General features: G+C 44.6%; 3 protein-coding genes across 4 annotated transcripts in view; 2 read left to right on the top strand and 1 right to left on the bottom strand.

Moving 5' to 3' along the window:
- The window catches only part of MLH1 (mutL homolog 1), a 185,518-nt gene that overhangs the window by 16,687 nt on the left and 150,118 nt on the right, over nucleotides 1–18,713 (top strand). The window lies entirely within an intron of this gene.
- The window catches only part of LOC145520584 (large ribosomal subunit protein uL23), a 94,807-nt gene that overhangs the window by 16,687 nt on the left and 59,407 nt on the right, over nucleotides 1–18,713 (top strand). The window lies entirely within an intron of this gene.
- The window catches only part of TRANK1 (tetratricopeptide repeat and ankyrin repeat containing 1), a 95,635-nt gene that overhangs the window by 51,112 nt on the left and 25,810 nt on the right, over nucleotides 1–18,713 (bottom strand). Inside the window, exons 4-10 of the mRNA XM_081527234.1 lie at nucleotides 17,806–17,932; nucleotides 15,573–15,723; nucleotides 12,140–12,267; nucleotides 9,218–9,301; nucleotides 8,478–8,616; nucleotides 6,202–6,333; nucleotides 901–1,071 (exon numbers count right to left, since the gene is read on the bottom strand). Of these exons, the coding sequence (XP_081383360.1) occupies nucleotides 901–1,071; nucleotides 6,202–6,333; nucleotides 8,478–8,616; nucleotides 9,218–9,301; nucleotides 12,140–12,267; nucleotides 15,573–15,723; nucleotides 17,806–17,932 (932 nt within the window). The remainder of the gene's footprint in view (nucleotides 1–900; nucleotides 1,072–6,201; nucleotides 6,334–8,477; nucleotides 8,617–9,217; nucleotides 9,302–12,139; nucleotides 12,268–15,572; nucleotides 15,724–17,805; nucleotides 17,933–18,713) is intronic.

The following is an 18,713-nucleotide window of genomic DNA, read 5'->3' as shown; positions in this document are numbered from 1 at the left end:
GTGTCTACGATGCACATCTCCCAGTGAAAACCTTAACTGGAGTCGGTCCTTAGCTGAGCAAGAGAGAAATCTAGACAGACAGCATGAGCCACAAGTGCTGCATATGAGTGCAAGAGCTAAAAAAGAGTATATGTGCCGGGGCTACGGTCTAAATAAAAGTCTAAACCAACCTAAAATCATTCGTGTGTACATACACATCTGTACACACACACATATACAATGATGTGTTTGTATGCTTCATCAGACTCGGATGCTTAGAGAGTATAATATTTCAAGAGCAAAGTTTTCAGGGCATTTGATGATGATTCTCATTGGGTGCAATATGCTACTAGTTGTAGAAATCAGACTGCCGTATAAAGGCAATTTAATGTTTTTTCAATTTTTAGAATCAGTCTATAGATGAAGCACAGAAACTCCAGAATTAAGGAACAGAATGTAAATGACACAACTCACTTTACTAGGCAAAATTCAACAACAAGGGCTGACTTGCTGCGTATTATCTTTATAGCAGTCAGTCCATAGATGCTATCCAAATTGACAGATTAAGAAATAGAGTTACAAATGTACTTTTAATTGTTGGCTGTGGTTGTTTCTCAGAAGTGGGCTTGATTTTTGTATTCTCCTGCTCTGTCTGATTTTTTTCTTTTACTATGTGCATGCATGGGAAAAAAAAATCACGCTTATGCCCAAGGGTAGACTTGGCCAAGTTCCTAGAATGTAGTAGACACTTTTTAAATAACAGTTGTCTCATTTGTCTTTCAAAAAAAGCATGCAAGCTTTCCAAAGACTGGAAGGTCTCACTTTCATGCTCATGTACTAAGACAAGATATACTGATTTGTACCTAATTTCACAGAACCAGTTTTGCCCCCTCAAAAAAGTTAATTCCCTGGAAGCTGTACCTGAGGGGTCCTTAGAACACGCTGCCAGCTTTTCCAAGTGGCTGTTGATTTTGTCAATGGCTCTGAAGTTCTTGTTCCTCTTCAGGACATCCACAGCAGACCGGGACTGTCGATCCACCAGGGTGGGGTCAGCCCCAAAGCGCAGGAGCATCTGTACATCCTCTGTTTGCCCTAGAGCAGGCCAAAGTGAGAAGGGGGGGTTGTCACAGTTTCTTCCATAAGGAGATGTCCCATGAGCACACGTCCCCCCAGTTCCCAGCCTGAGTGGCCTGGGGCAAGGGGACCAGAGTCGTTCTGTTTACAGAAGCTGAACTGCTGGCCTTGGGCAATCGAGCTGAGTCCCCGGAGCCAGGAGTCCTATGTGGAGTGGGAAGGACAATAGCTTTTAAGAGGTTCAGAAGTGCACTCCTCTCTACCTTTCTCCTATCTCCTTGGCAACAAGCAAGGAGAGAAGGACTCTTGTTACTAGGCAACAGTTACAGCTGTAAGGATGACAGCAAGCTGTGACTTCAGATTTCTTTATTCCTTAGAGAGGAAACAGAACATACTTCCAAAAAAAAAAAGTCTGGGGACAAGAGAAGAAAGTGGCAATTGCTTTTGCAGCAAGGTCTCTTCCTGTCACTGTTTGAACCTTCGTTAACCCCACCTCTGCCTGCTGGCTCCATTTGCTGCTTTAACATTTATTTGCCAAGCATCAAGGGATCCCTGTGATCACAGATGCAACTGTTTTCAGAATGTAACAGGTGTATCCCTGGAGGTATGAAGACTTACGTGAACATAGAGAGTTACAAGAATCAGTGCCTGATTCCCAGCTTCCAAACCCATGCTTTCTGAAAATTCACCACCTTGACAGGGCACTCTACACCAGGTCCCATCCTGCTCGTGATGCTGTCCTTTCCCATCTCCCCAGTCACAACTGCTCACCTCTCATTTTACAAAAATAAGGCCAAATTTAAAAGTCATACTTCTCATCCATCAAGTATGGCACTGTGAAAGGCAAAATTCTCAGACAGACCCTGAGACTCTCAACCCCTGGTATACACACACCTTCTCCCAGTTATCCATTTAATACTAATCTAAACTCTGCTGTGATGAGACTTTGCAAATGTATTTAACTTCCCAAAGCAGCTGACCTTAAGATAGGAAGATTATCCTGGTCTGATCCCATGAGCCCTAAAGGTCAAAGTTCTAGAGGTCAGAGATGGAAGATTACAGAGATTCAAAGTATGAGGGATCTGATGCCCAAGTTCTCCCCTGCTGGCTTTGAAGACAGAGGAGACCATGAGACAAAGAATATGTGTGGTCTGTGGAAACTGACAGCAGCCTCTGGCTGACAGCCAGCAAGAAAACGAGGACCTCAGTCCTACAAGCCCTTCATGGATCACAGCCTTGTCATGGCGAAAGGGCTTGCATAACTCAGTGAAGCTATGAGCCATTCTGTGCAGGGCTGCCCAAGACGTCTGGGTCATAGTGGAGAGTTATGACAAAACGTGGTTCACTGGAGGAGGGAATGGCAAACCACTCCACTATTTTTGCCACAAGAACCTCGGAGCAGTGTGAAAGGCAAAAAGATATGACACCAGAAGATGAGCCCCGCAGGTCGGAAGGTGTCCAATACACTATTAGGGAAGTGGGGAAGGCAATTACTAATAGCTCCAGAAAGAATGAAGAGGCTGGACCAATGCGGAAATGATGCCCAGTGATGAGATCACCACCCCAAACGTAGTGGTGAAAGTAAAGTCTGATACTGTAAAGAACAATGTTGCATAGGAAGCTGGAATGTTAGGTCCATGAATCAAGGTAAATTGGAAGTGGTCAAGCAGGAGATGACAACAGTGAACATCAGTATCTTAGGTTTCAGTGAACTAAAATGGACAGGAATGGGCGAATTTAATTCAGAGGACCATTGTATCTACTACTGTGGACAAGAATCTCTTTGAAGATATGGAGTAACTCTCATAGTCAACAAGAGTCCGACATGCAGTACTTGGGTGCAATCTCAAAAATGATAGAATGATCTCGGTTCATTTCCAAGGCAAACCATTCAACATCACAGTAATCCAAGTCTAGGTCCCAACCAATAATGCCAAAGAAGCTGAAGTTAAACAGTTCTATGAAGAGCAAAGAGATCTTTTAGAACTAACACCAAAATAAGATGTCCTTTTCATCACAGAGGATTGGAATGCAAAAGTAGGAAGTCAAGAGATACCTGGAGTAACAGGCAAGTTTGGCCCTGGAGTACAAAATGAAGCAGGGCAAAGGCTAACAGAGTTTTGCCAAGAGAACGCAATGGTCATAGCAAACACCCTCTACCAACAACACAAAAGATGACTCTACACATGGACATCACCAGATGGTCAATACTGAAATCAGATCAATTATATTCTTTGCAGCAAAAGATGGAGAAGCCCTATACAGTCAGCAAAAACAAGACTGTGACTCAGATCATGAGCTCCTTATTGCAAAATCAGGCTTAAATTGAAGAAAGTAGGGAAACCACTAGGCCATTCAGGTCTGACCTAGATCAAATCTCATGATTAAACAGTGGAGGTGGTGAATAGATTCAAGGTGCTAGATCTGGTAGACAGAGTGCCTGAAGAACTATGGACAGAGGTTCGTAACATTGTACAGGAGGTGGTGACCAAAATCATCCCAAAGCAAAAGAAATGCAAGAAGGCAAAGTGGTTATCTGAGGAGACTTTACAAGTAGCTGAGAAAAGAAGAGAAGTGAAAGGTAGTTGAGAAAGGGAAAGATATACCCAACTGAATGCAGAGTTCCAGAGAATAGAAAGGAGAGATAAGAAGTCTTCTTAAGTGAAGAATGCAAAGAAATAGAGGAAAACAACAGAATTGGAAAGACTAGAGATTTCTTCAAGAAAACTGGAGATATCAAGAGAACATTTCATGCAAGGATGGATATGATAAAGGACAGAAATGTTAAGGACCTAATTGAAGCAGAAAAGATTAAGAAGAGGTAGCAAGAATACACTGAAGAACTATACAAAAAAGATCTTAAAGACCCAGATAATCATGATGGTGTGGTCACTCACCTAGAGCCAGACATCCTGGAGTATTAAGTCAAGTGGGCCTTAGGAAGCATTACTACGAACAAAGCTAGTAGAAGTATGGAATTCCAGCTGAGCTATTTCACATCCTAAAAGATGATGCTGTGAAAGTGCTGCACTCAACATGCCAGCAAATTTGGAAAACTCAGCAGTGGTCACAGGACTAGAAAAGGTCAGTTTTCATTCCAATCCCAAAGAAAGGTAATGCCAAAGAATGTTCAAACTACTGTACAACTGCACTCATTTCACACACTAGTAAAATAATGCTCAAAATCCTTTAAGTTAGGCTTCAGCAGTATGTGAACCAGGAAATTCCAGATGTTCAAGCTGAGTTCAGAAAAGGCACAAGAACCAGAGATCAAATTGCCAACATTCGTTGGATCATAGAAAAAGCAAGGGAATTCCAGAAAAACATCTACTTCCACTTCATTGACTACTCTAAAGCCTTTGACTGTGTGGATCACAACAAACTATGGAAAATTTTTAAGAGATGGTAATACGAGACCACCTTACCTGCCTCCTGAGAAACCTGTATGGAGGTCAAGAAGCAACAGTTAGAACCAGACATGAAACAACAGACTGATTCAGAATTGGAAAATGAGTACAACAAGGCTGATGTTGTCACTCTGCTTATTTAACTTATATGCAGAGTACATCATGCAAAATGCTGGGTTGGATGAATCACAAGCTGAAATCAAGACGGCCACAAGAAATATCAACAACCTCTGATATGCAGATGATACGACTCTAATTGCAGAAAGATAAGAAAAACTGAAGAGCCTCTTAAGGAGGCTGAAGGAGAGTGAAAAAGTTGGCTTAAAACTCAACAATCAAAAAACAAAGATCATAGCATCTGGTCCCATCACTTCATGGGAAATTGATGAGGAAAAATGGAAACAGTGACAGATTTTATTTTCTTGGGCTCCAAAATCACTTCAGGACAGTGACTATAGCCATGAAATTAAAAGACACTTGCTCCTTGGAAGCAAAGCTATGACAAACCTAGACAACATATCAAAAAGCAGAGACATCACTTTGCCAACAAAAGCCTGTCTAGCCAAAGCTATGGCTTTTCCAGCAGTCATGTATGGATGTGAGAGTTGGACTATAAAGAAAGCTGAGCGTCGAAGAATTGATGCTTTTGAACTGTGGTGTTGGATAAGGCTCTTGAGAGTCCCTAGTACAGCAAGGAGATCAAACCAGTCAACCCTAAAGGAAACAACCCTGAATATTCATTGGAAGGACTGATGCTGAAGCTGAAGCTGCAATGCTTTGGCCACCTGATGTGAAGAGCTGACTCGCTGGAAAAGACCCTGATGTTTGGAAAGATTGAGGGCAGGAGGAGAAGGGGGTGACAGAGGATGAGATGGTTGGATGGCATCACCGACTCAATGGACATGAGTTTGAGCACACTCTAGGAGATGATGAAGGACAGGGAAGCCTGGCACGCTGCAGCCCAGGGGGTCACAAAGGGTCAGACATGACTTAGCGACAGAACAACAACAGTCCTACAAACACAAGGAACCAGATTCTGCCACAATCATGGGAGCCTGAAGGAAGACCCAGAATTTCAGATGAGAATGCAGCCCCAGTCAATACCTTGATTTCAGCTGGGAGAGATTCTGAGCAAAAAACTCAGTCAGATCACACCAGACTAGAGACCTATAAAATAGTGAGCTAATAAATGAGTGTCATTTTAAGCCACTAAGTTGATGATGATTTATTACACAGTAGAGAGAACAAACGCAATTACCAAAGTTGCCCCAAAGCAGCTGAAAACGCCTGACTTCCAGAGTATCAACCTAAGGGAAAATTAAGTAGCTGCCAAGCCCCTTTGAGAAGGCACCACGACCCATGATCCTCCTACCTTCTTTCCCCAATTTTTTTTTTATCTTTCATAACTACCTACAGAAAATTTAATATACTTAGGTTGTTTTAGTGTTCTCTGTAATAATAATAATTTTGTAATAATTAAATGCATAAAAAATCAATACTTAGTCTTAAGTCACAGAATTTTTTTTAATTTAAATCTATATAAGTACTTTTTCTCAAGAAGAGTTATCACAAATATATTAGAAAAAACTTTTTTTCTGAAAAGCAAACTGAAAATATCAAAAAAAAAAGGAGTGCATAATTTGATATTTTTGATTATTAAAGCCCGTCACGGGATGGACTAGGTCACGCGGTCAGTCGTGTGGGTTCCCTACACCTGAGTCCGCATGGAGCTGCCACTTACGCTTGGGGAGGTACCCTGGGGAGTGGGCGGCAACCACGTGGAGCACAGTGCAGCCATCCTCATCCTTCTGGTTGATGCGACCTTTCAGCTCGGGCTTGTGGTCCATTAACCACCTGAAGAGATGGCTTTCCCCTGAAGGAATGAATGACTGATGTTATTTCCAGCAGACCAAAAAGCAGCAAAGCAAATCACTGTGCACCACACTGAGGGAACCCAAGGGGGCGTCCAACATTCACTGTCACTTGCCACACATAGGTGTGGAGACAGAGTTTGTTGATGTTTTCTGTTTTTATTTTTTAAAAACTCTTGCCCACACCACGCAGCATGTGGGATCTTAGTTCCCCAACCAGGAATCAAATCTGTGCCCCCTGCATTGGAAGTACAGAGTCTTAATCACTGGACTGCCAGGGAAGTCCTAACATGTGTGCGTTGAAAGCATAAGCCATAGGAAGTTATTCATAGAAAACTTAAGTTCAGTTCCCTAGAAGCAGAGCTGTGCTTAGTTGCTCAGTCGTGTCCAACTCTTTGCGACCCTTTGGACTGTAGCCCACCAGGCTCCTATGTCCATGGGATTTCTCAGGCAAGAATATTGGAGTGGGTCGCCATTTCCTCCTCCAGGGGATCTGCCCGACCCAGGAGTCAAACCCATGTCTCCTGTGTCTACTACACCGCAGGCAAAGTTTTTGCGCACTGAGCCCTCAGGGAAGCCCCACTTCCTAGAAGCACAGCCTGTGACAAGGATTCTTGTATGTGTGATTTATTGGCAGAGGGAGCTGGGGAGAAAGAGAGGAGGGAAGCAGGGCAGGGGATGGAAGCAAGCAGAGATGTGGCCTCAGCTGCGCGGCCTTCAGCCTCAACCCACGGGGAGCTTGTGGATCAGGAACTGCACCATAGCTCTGACCCACCTTCTGTACCCCGGTGTCAGTCATTCCAGAGCTACAGACCCACCCCCAGGGAGGGAGGGGTTGCCTGCTGGCAAAGAGCAGCTCACTGGCAAACAAGGCAGCTGTAGTGCAGCAGGAGACAGGGGCACTGGTCATAAAGAGGACCGGGGCAGGGCACCAGCAGCACCCCACTGCATGTCTATGATAGGACAGAGATTTCAAATTCTTCTCCTAGACTCCTTCCAGAGGGTTCTGAAAAGCCACACAGTTCTGCCAACTCTGTGGACACCATTTGTCACCATGTCAGAGTTTTCCTCTGAGAAGATAATCAGGCATAAATGCAAAGACTTGATCTTATCCACACCTGCCTGTAACCACAGGAACAAACTTAAAAAGGAGACACAGAGAGGGACTGTGACTTTCATACCCAAAGGCACTCCTAATTTGAAACTGGGAGCATTGGACTAGATTGCTTTTATTCAGACTTTATACTTTTAAATAATTTAGTCACCAAAATGTGTATAAGTAAATGCTCGTATAGATTCTCCAATAGATAAAATGCATAATGACAGGGTAAATCTGGCTGAAGCAAAGATGGTAGCTTAGGTCTTCAAGCCCCTGGCCATGCCACACCTATCCTGAAAAGATGTTACAGCCTAGAAAGGGAAGACAGTGTAGACAAGTCCTCTTGGCTCCTTCTGGCTCTAAGATTATTTGGGTCAGTGTCCAACACTGACGCTACATATGCTTGGAAGAAAAAAAAAAGGTTTCTATCTAAGGTATAAATGTGGATATTTTATGTGTGTGTGTTTTAATGATAAAAAATATTTTAAAATTGAAATCCTATAGCCAGGTGGTAAAGACTAAAAATGCAAAAAAGTATATATATATGAAAACAGGATTACTTAAAAAAAAAAAAAAACACAAGCCAACTGTATCAGCAATAGCCAGTGTCTATCTTGGGATTCCCCCCACATACACATTAGTTGGTCCTCTGGTTGAGAGGGAAAAATGAACTCAGAAAAAGACCGTGGCTGACTTGGCCAGCAGGAAGAAATTCCACTGCTCCCTTGAGAGCTCTGTCCAGCACAGGCTGTCTGTCCCAAGGCCCATTTTTGAATCCCAGGGCTCCAGTCTGCTGCCAGCATCTGTCTGAGAACAGAACCCTTTCAGTGGGGGCCTCCTGTAGCTGTGAGGTCCCAGGAGAAAGCCAAAGTGGTGCTATTTCCTCGCTGCCTTCATATATTTGAATAATCAAATCGTTGACTATTCAGATCATCTGAATATTCCACATTTATGTGGCCACATTCTGGTTCCACTTGAGTTAAGCGCAGTCCCGGAGGTCTGAGCTGGAGGGCAGCGTGGAGGGGGCACCACCAGGAAAGAACTCACCGGCTTGGATGCAGAGGCGCATGAGGGTGTGCAGAGGGTACGGTCCTATGCTCTCGACATTTGCACCCATGCAGATGAGCCACTGCACTAACCTGGGCAGCTGTTCCACTTTCTCATAAAGTCCAATGAAGACATATTTCTAGGGGAAAAAACACACACTGGAAGAATTATGGCAGTTGCCACATCAATATGAAACTTCAGACTCCTTCCCCATAAAGTTTGGGGTTTTTTCCTTCAAGTTTTATTGAGATATAATAGACATACAGAGCTGTACACATTTAAGGTGTACAGCATAATAATTTGACTTAGGTACATCGTGAAATGATTATTACAAGTTTAGTGAATATCCTTCATCTCATAGAGATATAAAATTAAATTTTAAAAAAAAGAAAAAAATTTTTGTGATGATAACTCTTAGAATTTACTCTCTTAACAACTTTCATACATAACACATAACAGTGTAAATCATATTTATCAGGTTGTACTTGTTTATCATCCCTAATACTTATTTATCATATAACTGGAAGTTGGTGCCTTTTGACTGCCTTTGTCCAATTCCCCCTCATCCCAGCCCCCACCCAAAGAGTTTAGAATCAGTAAAGCCCTGATTCGCTGTGGCCACAGCCTACAGTCACCATAAACAACAAGTCTGCAGTGAGGCAGCTGAAGGGGAGGGTCCCAGCCACCAAAACTGGGTAGAGGTCTGACTTGAAACCGTGCATGTCAAGAAGCTGCCTTACCTCAAAGAGACTTTTCAGTGACAAATCTGGGACGTGGAGATTTCTTGGAAGCCGGTCTTTCTTAACTGACAGAAGCAGAAATGACTGATGAAAGGGGAGAAACAGAAGAAGCTGGAACAATTATGTTCTCCACGTGGGTTATTAAAACAAAAGTAATCTTAAGCTTCAAGACTCAGAAACAAAAAACGAAACAGGACAGCTTCTAGCCCTGGTTCTTTTCTTAAGCCTCCTGCCAAACTCTGGCCTTAGCCATGATAATCCCAGTGTCTCTGTCTGGTGAAATTCCTATTTGTGCTGAGATATGGGTTTTCTCCACCTTTCCTCAAAGCCTGCTGAAGACGGGAGGAGCGATGGCAGGCAGCACTGGGAGAGCACAGGGGCAGGCGGGTCAAGAAGCAATCTCCTGCAACGCTCTGAAAGCCTAGCAGGCAGAAGAAACAAATCCTTTTGAAATAACCCATCCCAACTTATTCTTCAGCCCCTTAGTGCTATTTGGGGTCCATGAGACCTTACTGAGGGCTGTGTGGGAGCGGCTCCTATCAGAGTAGGAGCTGACTGTGCACATCTCTTCCCAAATCCGAGCCCTACGGTTGACTTAGCAGCTTGAGACTGGCCCTGGAAATCGAGAGCATTTACACCATAGGAAGTGGCAAGTGCCACAAACCAGGGTTTTTTTTTCCCTCGAAAACCCTGTTGTTAAATCACTGACCCTAAACTAAATCTGAGAGAAGTTAAGCAAGTTAGACAGCACAGTTAGCACATCCCGAGAGGTCCCTACTAGGATCATCCAGGTACGCTGGCTGGTCCAGGAATTCCAGGCTCGGCATGACCTTGACTGGTGATCCAGACCCAGGATCCACTTCCCTCACGTATGCTCTCTGGCAAGTGGGTATGGGACCTCAGGAACTCAGCCTGTGGCTACATCTTGCTTCCAACTTCTTTCGGTTTGATGCCCACATTATTATTATTTTTTTTTAATTTTTTGAATTTATTTATTTGGCTGCACCAGGTCTTACCTGTGGCATGTGGGATTTTCCACCTTTGTTGCAGCATGCAGGATCTTTAGTTGTGGCATGCAAACCCTTAGTTGTGGCATGTGGGGTCTAGTTCCCTGACCAGGGATCCAACCCCAGCCCTCTGCGTCGGGAGCTCAAGTCTTAGCCCCTATACCACCAGAGAAGTCGATGATGCCCACTGCTAACTACTCACCATAAACAGGCCCCACATCCCAGACTCACCCAGATGATAGGTTCAGAGCTCTGACAATCCTGATGGCTGGCTTGGTTTTTATAAGATGTCTCTGTCTACAGTGTTTGGAAATGGCCTGGGCCCCAATGCTGGTAGGATATGGGGCCACCACTTGGGCTGGATTCCTGGGCCTTCTTGGCTGGCTGGGTGACAGCCTGTCAGAAGCTGCTGGGCTCCCACTCCCTCCCTTCCCACCCAGGCTCCGGGGCTCTATCCACGTTCATCCCACATGGGGAAGAGGGGACATAAAAGGTTCTTTTCCGGGGGCTGTAGACAGAACTACTTTCCTGCTAATGATGCCTAGAGCTTCCCACTCACAGATCTACCCTAAATTACAGAATTTTAGAACTTATAAAAATAAAGCTAGAAAGAGCTCTTAGTTTACCCATCTTATCAGAAAAAAGACGATCTTAGATCTCTTGTTACCAGGGCCCTGGATTTCTGATTCCTGATTTCCCAAGAGTCTAACCTGCTTTACTCCCCGTCATTGCCTCATTCTCAAGACTGTAAAATGGGGGTGAGCTTCCGGGAGCCTGTGGCTGGACTTTAGGGAGTTCCTATGAACTCCCTGAAGCTACACACATAATTGTGTAGGTGTGTGTGTGCGCGCGAGCACGCAAGAAAAGAGAGTCCCATTGATCTCATTAGATTCCCAGCAGCATCCATGACCTTCCAAAAAACTGAATAATCCTGTATCCTAACGTCACCCAGCCTTCCTGGATCCAGAGTCCTCACAGGCTGCTCTTGCTTTTGTGATTTTTCTGGTCTGCACTGCTTTAAAAAGCCTGCAGGCCTTTTCTAACTAACCTCCCACCCTGGGCCAGCCCATTCTCAGGAGCGATTACAGGCAACCATCAATGACAGCCATTACTCACTGAGCACTGGGCACACAGGTGCCAGGTGTTACAAAACCCCTTGGGCTCAGTGTCTGGCACACTGTAAGCCCTCAGTGGACATTATTATCACCAAGGGCTTCCCGTGATAATAATGATAAAATAATATAATGATATTATTATCAGGTGCTATCAGTCCCTTATTTCTAATCGTCCCCCACAACCAGGAGGGAATAGGTTTATATCCTGCCACTTACAAATGAGGAAGTGAGGCTCAGAGAGAAAAGAAGTAGCTCAGAACAGACAATGGAGGACTTGGATTCAGGGAGGCACCTGTGTGGCATGGAAGCCACTGGGCCCCTTCATCCTATGGATTCCTGGCTGTGGGTTCAGGTCCTGCAGTCTGGCTGCTACCCGAGGGTAACAGTCTCTTGTTTTCATTCAGAAACCCTCTGAGAAGCACAAGCAGGTCATCAGGCCCCAGCTAGCACATGCTGCCATATAAAGACGATTATAAAGATGAATAGACATTTATTTTCCTCATTCCACGTCACCATTAGCATCTGGACTTTACATTTCTTTGATGGCAATGGAGACACACAGCACAGAGTGAGGTTGCCACAAACTGTTTTCCTAGCTTAAAAAACGGAAACTGGCGAACTAATATTATCTCAGTGACTTTTCATCTTTAATGGCATGACAGTGAAAAAGTTACTTTGGCATCAAGATAAACAAGTACTGAATTATAATCCCCCAGTGCCAGCAGAGAGAAAGAAATTTAATCAAACTAAAGAAATTCAATTTGCCTTTCCTCCCAAGAGAGCTATCTCCTTTTACTTACATGCCATGATCCTTTCTTTGCCAACTTTTCTATTACAGATTGCCACACTTCATTGGAGAATCCAGTAGATCCAGTAGTGAAAATATGATCAAAGCTGGGCGAGAAACTCTGCAAAACAACAGGGTCACCTGAAAGAAAGTTCCAGAGTTTAGAAATTTTAACTTGGGGAAAGTCTAGAACATCTAGGAAAAGGTCCTCCAATTAAGGGCACACATAGACAAATGATAAATTTAAAATATCAAAAAGAAAAGAGAGCGACTTCCCTGGTAGTTCAGTGGTTAAGATTCTGAGCGTTCAATGCAGGAGGCACAGGTTCCATCCCAAGCAGCCAAAAAAAAAAAGAGGGGCCATAGAGGATTATGGGAGTGGGAGGCATGAACAATTGGGTATAAGATAGACTCAAGGATGTATTGTACAACATGGGGAATACAGTAATTTTGTAATGACTATCAATGGAAAGTAACCTCCAAAAAGGAGATAAAAATTTTTTAAATTAACAAAGAAGGGTCTTTTCAAAGCATGAAGTCCTATATAATTGAAGTGGCAATTATTTTAAGTTCAGGTGAAAGTCAGTCCCTTAAGACAGTTTATTGTGAGCTATTACATAAAAGCTTCTCTATTTGCTGAGCCCAGTGATATACGTTGTATTAATTCCTCAAACAAACTAATAAGGCAGTGCCTACTAGCTCCATTTATGGAGGAGGAAGTGGGCACTTAAGGGAAGTTATTAAACTCACTTCCTTTACGAAAAATGTGACAAATATTATTTTCATCCAACAGTGAGAAGCTGTGACAAATGAGGTCAAGCTTTGTGGCTTATCATGCAGCTAATTCATGACAAAACCAAGAGCGAAGCCAGATTGAGCAGCTCTTTTAGTCAGTTTGCATTCTTTCAACCTAGAGGCCCATCAACATTTTGCCTCTCATGACCCTGCAAACCTGTGGATGAGAATATCCAAGTGGGACAGGTCAGGGGCCAGTATAACAGGGTCCCTCCTCTAAAGTTATCAATTTCCACAAATAAGTAGCCAAATAGCAAAACAAACATACAGTGTATAAACAGGATACACGATTTTCATAAATATATTTTTCAAAATTTAGAAATGGGCCAGGGCAAACAGTCATCCTCCAAACAGTAGAAAAGACAGGATTGCGCTGTCCTAAGAAGTCCTGTTAACTGCTCCCTCAGGATCCAGATTTCTGAGACACCAAAGAGTCAGTTGTCTGGAATTCCCAAACTCTGGTCTGGCTTCTGACAGAGCAGTGCTATTAGTTTTTTTTAACCATTGGATTGTACACTTTTTTATTTTTTGGCCGTGCCATGCGGCATGTAGGATCTTAGTTCCCCAACCAGGGATCCAACCTGTACCCGCTGTGTTGGAAGTGCCGAGTCTTAACTAGTGGACCGCCACAGAAGCCCCAGATACAGGGTGCTCGGGGCTGGTGCACCGGGATGACCTGGAGGGATGGGATGGGGAGGGAGGTGGAAGGGGGGTTCTGGAAGGGGAAAACATGTACACCCATGGTGGATTCATGTCAATGTATGGCAAAACAAATACAATATTGTAGAGTTAAAAAATAGAAAATAAATTAATTTAAAAAAATAAATAAATAAATAAAAAATAAAAGACACAAAGGGAGGACTTCCCTTGTGGTACAGTGGATGGGAATCCGGCTGCCAATGCAGGGGACATGGGTTCAATTCCTGGTCCAGGAAGATTCCACATGCTGCAGAGCAACTAAGCCCGAATGCTGTAACTACTGTGCCCCTGTGCTGCAACTACTGAAGCCCACACACCTAGAACCTGTGCTCCGCAACAAGAGAAGCCATCACAGTGAGAAGCCCAGGCCTCGCAACAAAAAGCAGCCCTCACTCAACAAAACGAGAAAAAGCCCGCACGCAGCATCGAAGCGGAGAAGGCAATGGCAACCCACTCCAGTACTCTTGCCTGGAGAATCCCAGGGACGGGGGAGCCTGGTGGGCTGCCGCGTATGGGGTCGCACAGAGTCGGACGCGACTGAAGTGACTTAGCAGCAGCAGCATCAAAGACCCATTGCAACCACAATAAACAAACAATTAAATTAAATTAAGTTTTAAAAAGACATAGAGAACAATGAGGGCGTGTAGTGAATGGGACAAGCCAACAGGCTCAGAGGAAAGGGAAGCAGGCTTTAGTCACTGTCAGCAAAAGGCAGATGGGAGAGCTGTGATCCCTTAGCATTTGTCTGGACACTGACGTCTCTACTGGGAGACACGGCTAAGCCCACCTCTAACTACTTCCCACCTACCACCTGACACTGCTCTCACCCCCTCTCTGTGCCAAGCTTGCCGAAAGTCTGTAGGATCTCCTCCGCAGATAACAGAAGTTGCTTTCCCACAATCGAAACGGGAACGGTTGGATCCGTGTCAGTCAAATGTACCATTTACCTGTTTCTGAAAGCCGGGACCATTTTCCTGCAATTCTAACATATGTCAGTGCTTACATTCTACCATTTCTAGAATCGGGACATGTGTTGCTCTTGATGCTGTCTCAACAGCAGAACATAAATTAGTGGGACAGGGATGTCCCTGGCAATCCAGGTGTTAAGACCCCCCTCCCTCCCCACTCCACCTCCACTGCAAGGGGCACAGGTTCAATTCCTGGTTGGGGAACTAAGATACCACCTGCTGTGTGGCGTGGTCAAAAGATAAAATAATAATAATAAAATTTAAAAATAGTGGCACATCTTAAATGAGTGCAATCTTAAATTTGATCAAAAGCAGTATTTGAAAACCACAGCCTGGACATGGGTAGAACTTTAGACCGTGCTGTGATACCCAGGGAAAGAACTGCTTTGTCCCTGGCAGGGAATTTTTCGTATTATGTTTCATACTTGTCTGTTTTTGCCAGCTCCAGGACACGGGCAAAGCCATATCACAGGCCAGGTCTTCAGACTAATAACCTAATGATCGATGCAAATCACCACCTCCCCCCACATGCCCACCCCCACCCGGGTGTGTTCCTAGCAGACCGTCAGCTTCCGAAGGACCCTCCCTCAGCCCCTTCAGACTGTTTTCATGACAAACAGGAACACTTCTTGACATACTGGAGAAATACATGCAAAAATCATGTAAAACATATACTATAAGTAAGGACAGCCCTATGGCTAGCAACACAGAAAGCTTAAGAAGTCTGCAACAAAACTGGAAAACTGGGACAGCTTTAAGTGATTTGTACAAAAAGATGAAGTTGTTTTCACAAAGGCCTGGGCCATCAAAGCTTCCCATGTGTTTTCCACTGTAAAGTTTCATTCAAACTGCATAAAGAAGCCACAAGGAAAAACACCCTGTAATTATCTCCCCAGAAACCTGAGTCCCCAGGAGCCATTCAAAGACAATCACAAGGCCTTTAAAAGAAAGAAGGAGGGCAGGCCTCCCCCAGTCCCGACTTACTGGCCATCGTGGTGAAGACTGCCACCAAGAAATCAGCAATCTGGGTCTTGTCCTGGCTGCTCCTCACGAGCCGTAGACCCTCAAAAAACATGCGAGCAGCTTCATAAGGCTGGCGCAACCCCAGCAAGGAACGACCAGCTCGGTAGTACCCCTGCAATGAAAAAAAACAGAACTGTTAACATGCCCATCTCTTCCAAACTGCTGCTGAAGGCAAGGCAAGATTGAGGATCGGAGGCAACAGACTACAGGTAAACAGTGATTTCCAAGTAAACACAGATTTCTAACAAGCTCTGGATATAGGCTTTCCACATTGGATTCCATGCCACAATGCTCCTATCAAGTGGTAACTGGCAAGAAAAAAATCCCTTTCAAGTCCATCACACATACAGCATGTAACATAGGAGCCAGCTGGTGTCCTCTGTTCCCAGGTGACTCAGTGATAAAGAATCGCCTGCCGTTGCAGGAGATGCAGAAGAGACGCAGGTTCGATCCCTGGGTCAGGAAGGTCCTCTGGAGGAGAAAATGGCAACCCACTCCAGTACTCTTGCCTGAGAAATCCTATGGACAGAGGAGCCTGGTGGCTACAGTCTACAGTGCCATAGTTGGACATGATTAACCGGCTGGGCACAAACATAAGAACCAGAGAGAAGGGAGCGGGCCTGGTTCCAATGACATGTGTGGTTTATGTATTTGTGCCTTAAAACACAGCCTGAGCAAGAAGGGAGAAATGAAACCATGTAGTCCTACAACTAGAGTGTTCTGGAAAAGAATGAGATTGTCATGTCAACACAGGAGCTGTTCCCTGCTCCTTTCAATTGAAGTAAACACAATTTCCAATGGAAATGGCAAGCACTGAGGTTCACTCAGCTCCATATTACAAGCAATATACACCAGAGGCCCAAAATTTCTTTTGCTTTCTGTAGGGAGAGGAAAATTACAATGATTAATGGAGGAAAATGGTCTAGTTTTGCCTGTATGCAAACTGTCAAGCTCTTGAGAAGGGACAAAATGATCCATATTGCCTTCCCCACTTTGACCACTGAAATGAATCAGTATCAGAGGCTACCAAAACAATTTTCTGTCTAAAATAATACAAAGTGTTCACCAACTGGGTTCATAAAAAAAAGCAAGCGCCTGTGACATCCCTGATGGTCCACTGGTTAAGAACCTGCCTTGCAATGCAGGGGAAGCAGGTTCAATCCCTGGTCAAGGAACTAAGATCCCACATCCTCCAGGACAACTAAGCCCATGCACTGCAACTGGGAAGTCCGTGTGCTGCAACGAAAGATCCTGTATGATGCAAGGATGATCCCAAGTGCCACAAGGAAGACCCAAGGCGGTCAAATAAATAAACACTTAAAAAAAAGCAAGCACCTGAAATTCAACTTAAATTTTGGTGAAATTCAACTTCACCAAACCTCTGATTATTTACTGATTTGTTTGCATTTGAAAAAGTCTAAAAGCTTAGATGACAGTCAGAAAAAGGAAGCAAGCAGCCAAGTAAACTGGTACAGAATTTCCCATTTCTTTGCCTTTTTCAGACCTAAGTTTCACCTTTTATTTTGGAGGGAGGTGAAGGGGACCAGAATACATCACCCCAAAATGTGACACTTTGACACAAGGATTCTTTTGAGATGAAGGCATCTGAGATTCAACAGATGCAGAAAGAAGCCTTCCTGGAGACTTCTTTCTTTGATTAGAAGCAGAAACTCCAAGAAGTAAGGATCACCATAAAACCCCTCTCGCGGGGAATTCTTACAGCCACGAAGGAGACAAACTGAAACCTGCAAACAGCAAAGAACATGCAGAGACTATGAATTTTGGTATAAATACATCAGAACAAAATGAGCTCCATCGAGACCTCCACTGGACTGAATCCACCAATAGGCCTGGCTCCACTCTCCCCTGCAAACGCCTTTCAACACTTGGCCACCATCCTTCCTACGCTCCTCCAGATACTGTGCACATCTGTCTACAGTGCAAAGACAGTTGAATGAGAAGCGCTCCTAATGTTTCCATTTTAAAAACACAGGGACTTCCCTGGCAATCCATCTTAGGACTGCTAGCTCTCAATGCAAGGAGTGCGGGTTCAATCCCTTGTCGGGGAACCAAGGTCCCACATGCCTCGCAGCCAACATCACCAAAAATAAACGTGAGAGATGGAAGAATAAAGACAAAACAGACAACAAGGAAGGGAAGGAGGCAGCAGCTGCAGCGTCCACAGTCAACCTACCTTTACGTAGGTCGGATCCCACTGGAGACACTCCTTGGCAGCCACGTAGGCCTCGTTGCATTTCCCAAGGCTGTAAAATGCGTTGGATTTGTTGCACAGCAGCACAGCCAAGTCCCTGGGGGGAACCCTGTGGGAAAGGACCAACTGGTAGTCAGTAAATAGTTGTATTGTCTTGCAAATACAGAACCCAGTCCTTGAAGGCCACAGTTCTGATGCTGATTATTTTTGCCATGGTGATGGGGTTTCAGCAGGAAATGTCCCAATTATACCTAGAACATCTGACCCTCACAGCCTACAAAGGCTAGGTCATTTGCAATGTCCCAGTCGCCCTTCCTCACTCCCAAATCTTCTCCTCCCACCTCTTCATGACAAACGTTCTCAACACCTCCGAGTCCACCTCCTCTTGATCTCCACAGGACTTTTATCCCTTAGAGTCCACAGGTGAAGATGCTGTAAAAAGGACAACTGGTCCTCAGGGTGGAGACATTGGGAGTTCTCACTGAGCCTTCACAAAGTCCAGACACCGTGGGAGCCACTGCACATACATGTGCATGCTGAATGAAGGCAGAGCTCCTCAAAACGCATGACCACACTGTCCCCACAGGCCCCGTGAAAGATGCTGGATGAGCACTGTTCTATTACATAGGCAGGGCCACCCAAATGGGAAGGGGCCCAGGGCCAGAGTGCAACAGGAGGCACCCACGCCGTGTGGCCAGTCTTCCCTGTCCCATACAGTGGCCACAGATCACATACAGCCATGTAAATTTAAATTAATTAAATCAGAAAGGCAAGCTTCAAATTTAAAACTACAGACACTCTTTCAGGGCCAGGTGAGCCAGGCTGGTGCCCCTCACTACTCCCTCTTCTTTTTCCATCTCAGCCTTCATCCTGCATCGCAGGAGATGTGA

This window comes from Giraffa tippelskirchi, chromosome 9 (assembly GCF_054371585.1).
Source record: "Giraffa tippelskirchi isolate mGirTip1 chromosome 9, T2T-mGirTip1v1.2.pri, whole genome shotgun sequence".
NCBI classification, from domain to species: domain Eukaryota; kingdom Metazoa; phylum Chordata; class Mammalia; order Artiodactyla; family Giraffidae; genus Giraffa; species Giraffa tippelskirchi.
Note: the sequence above shows the minus strand (reverse complement) of the source record. Positions and strands in the feature narration are given on the sequence as shown.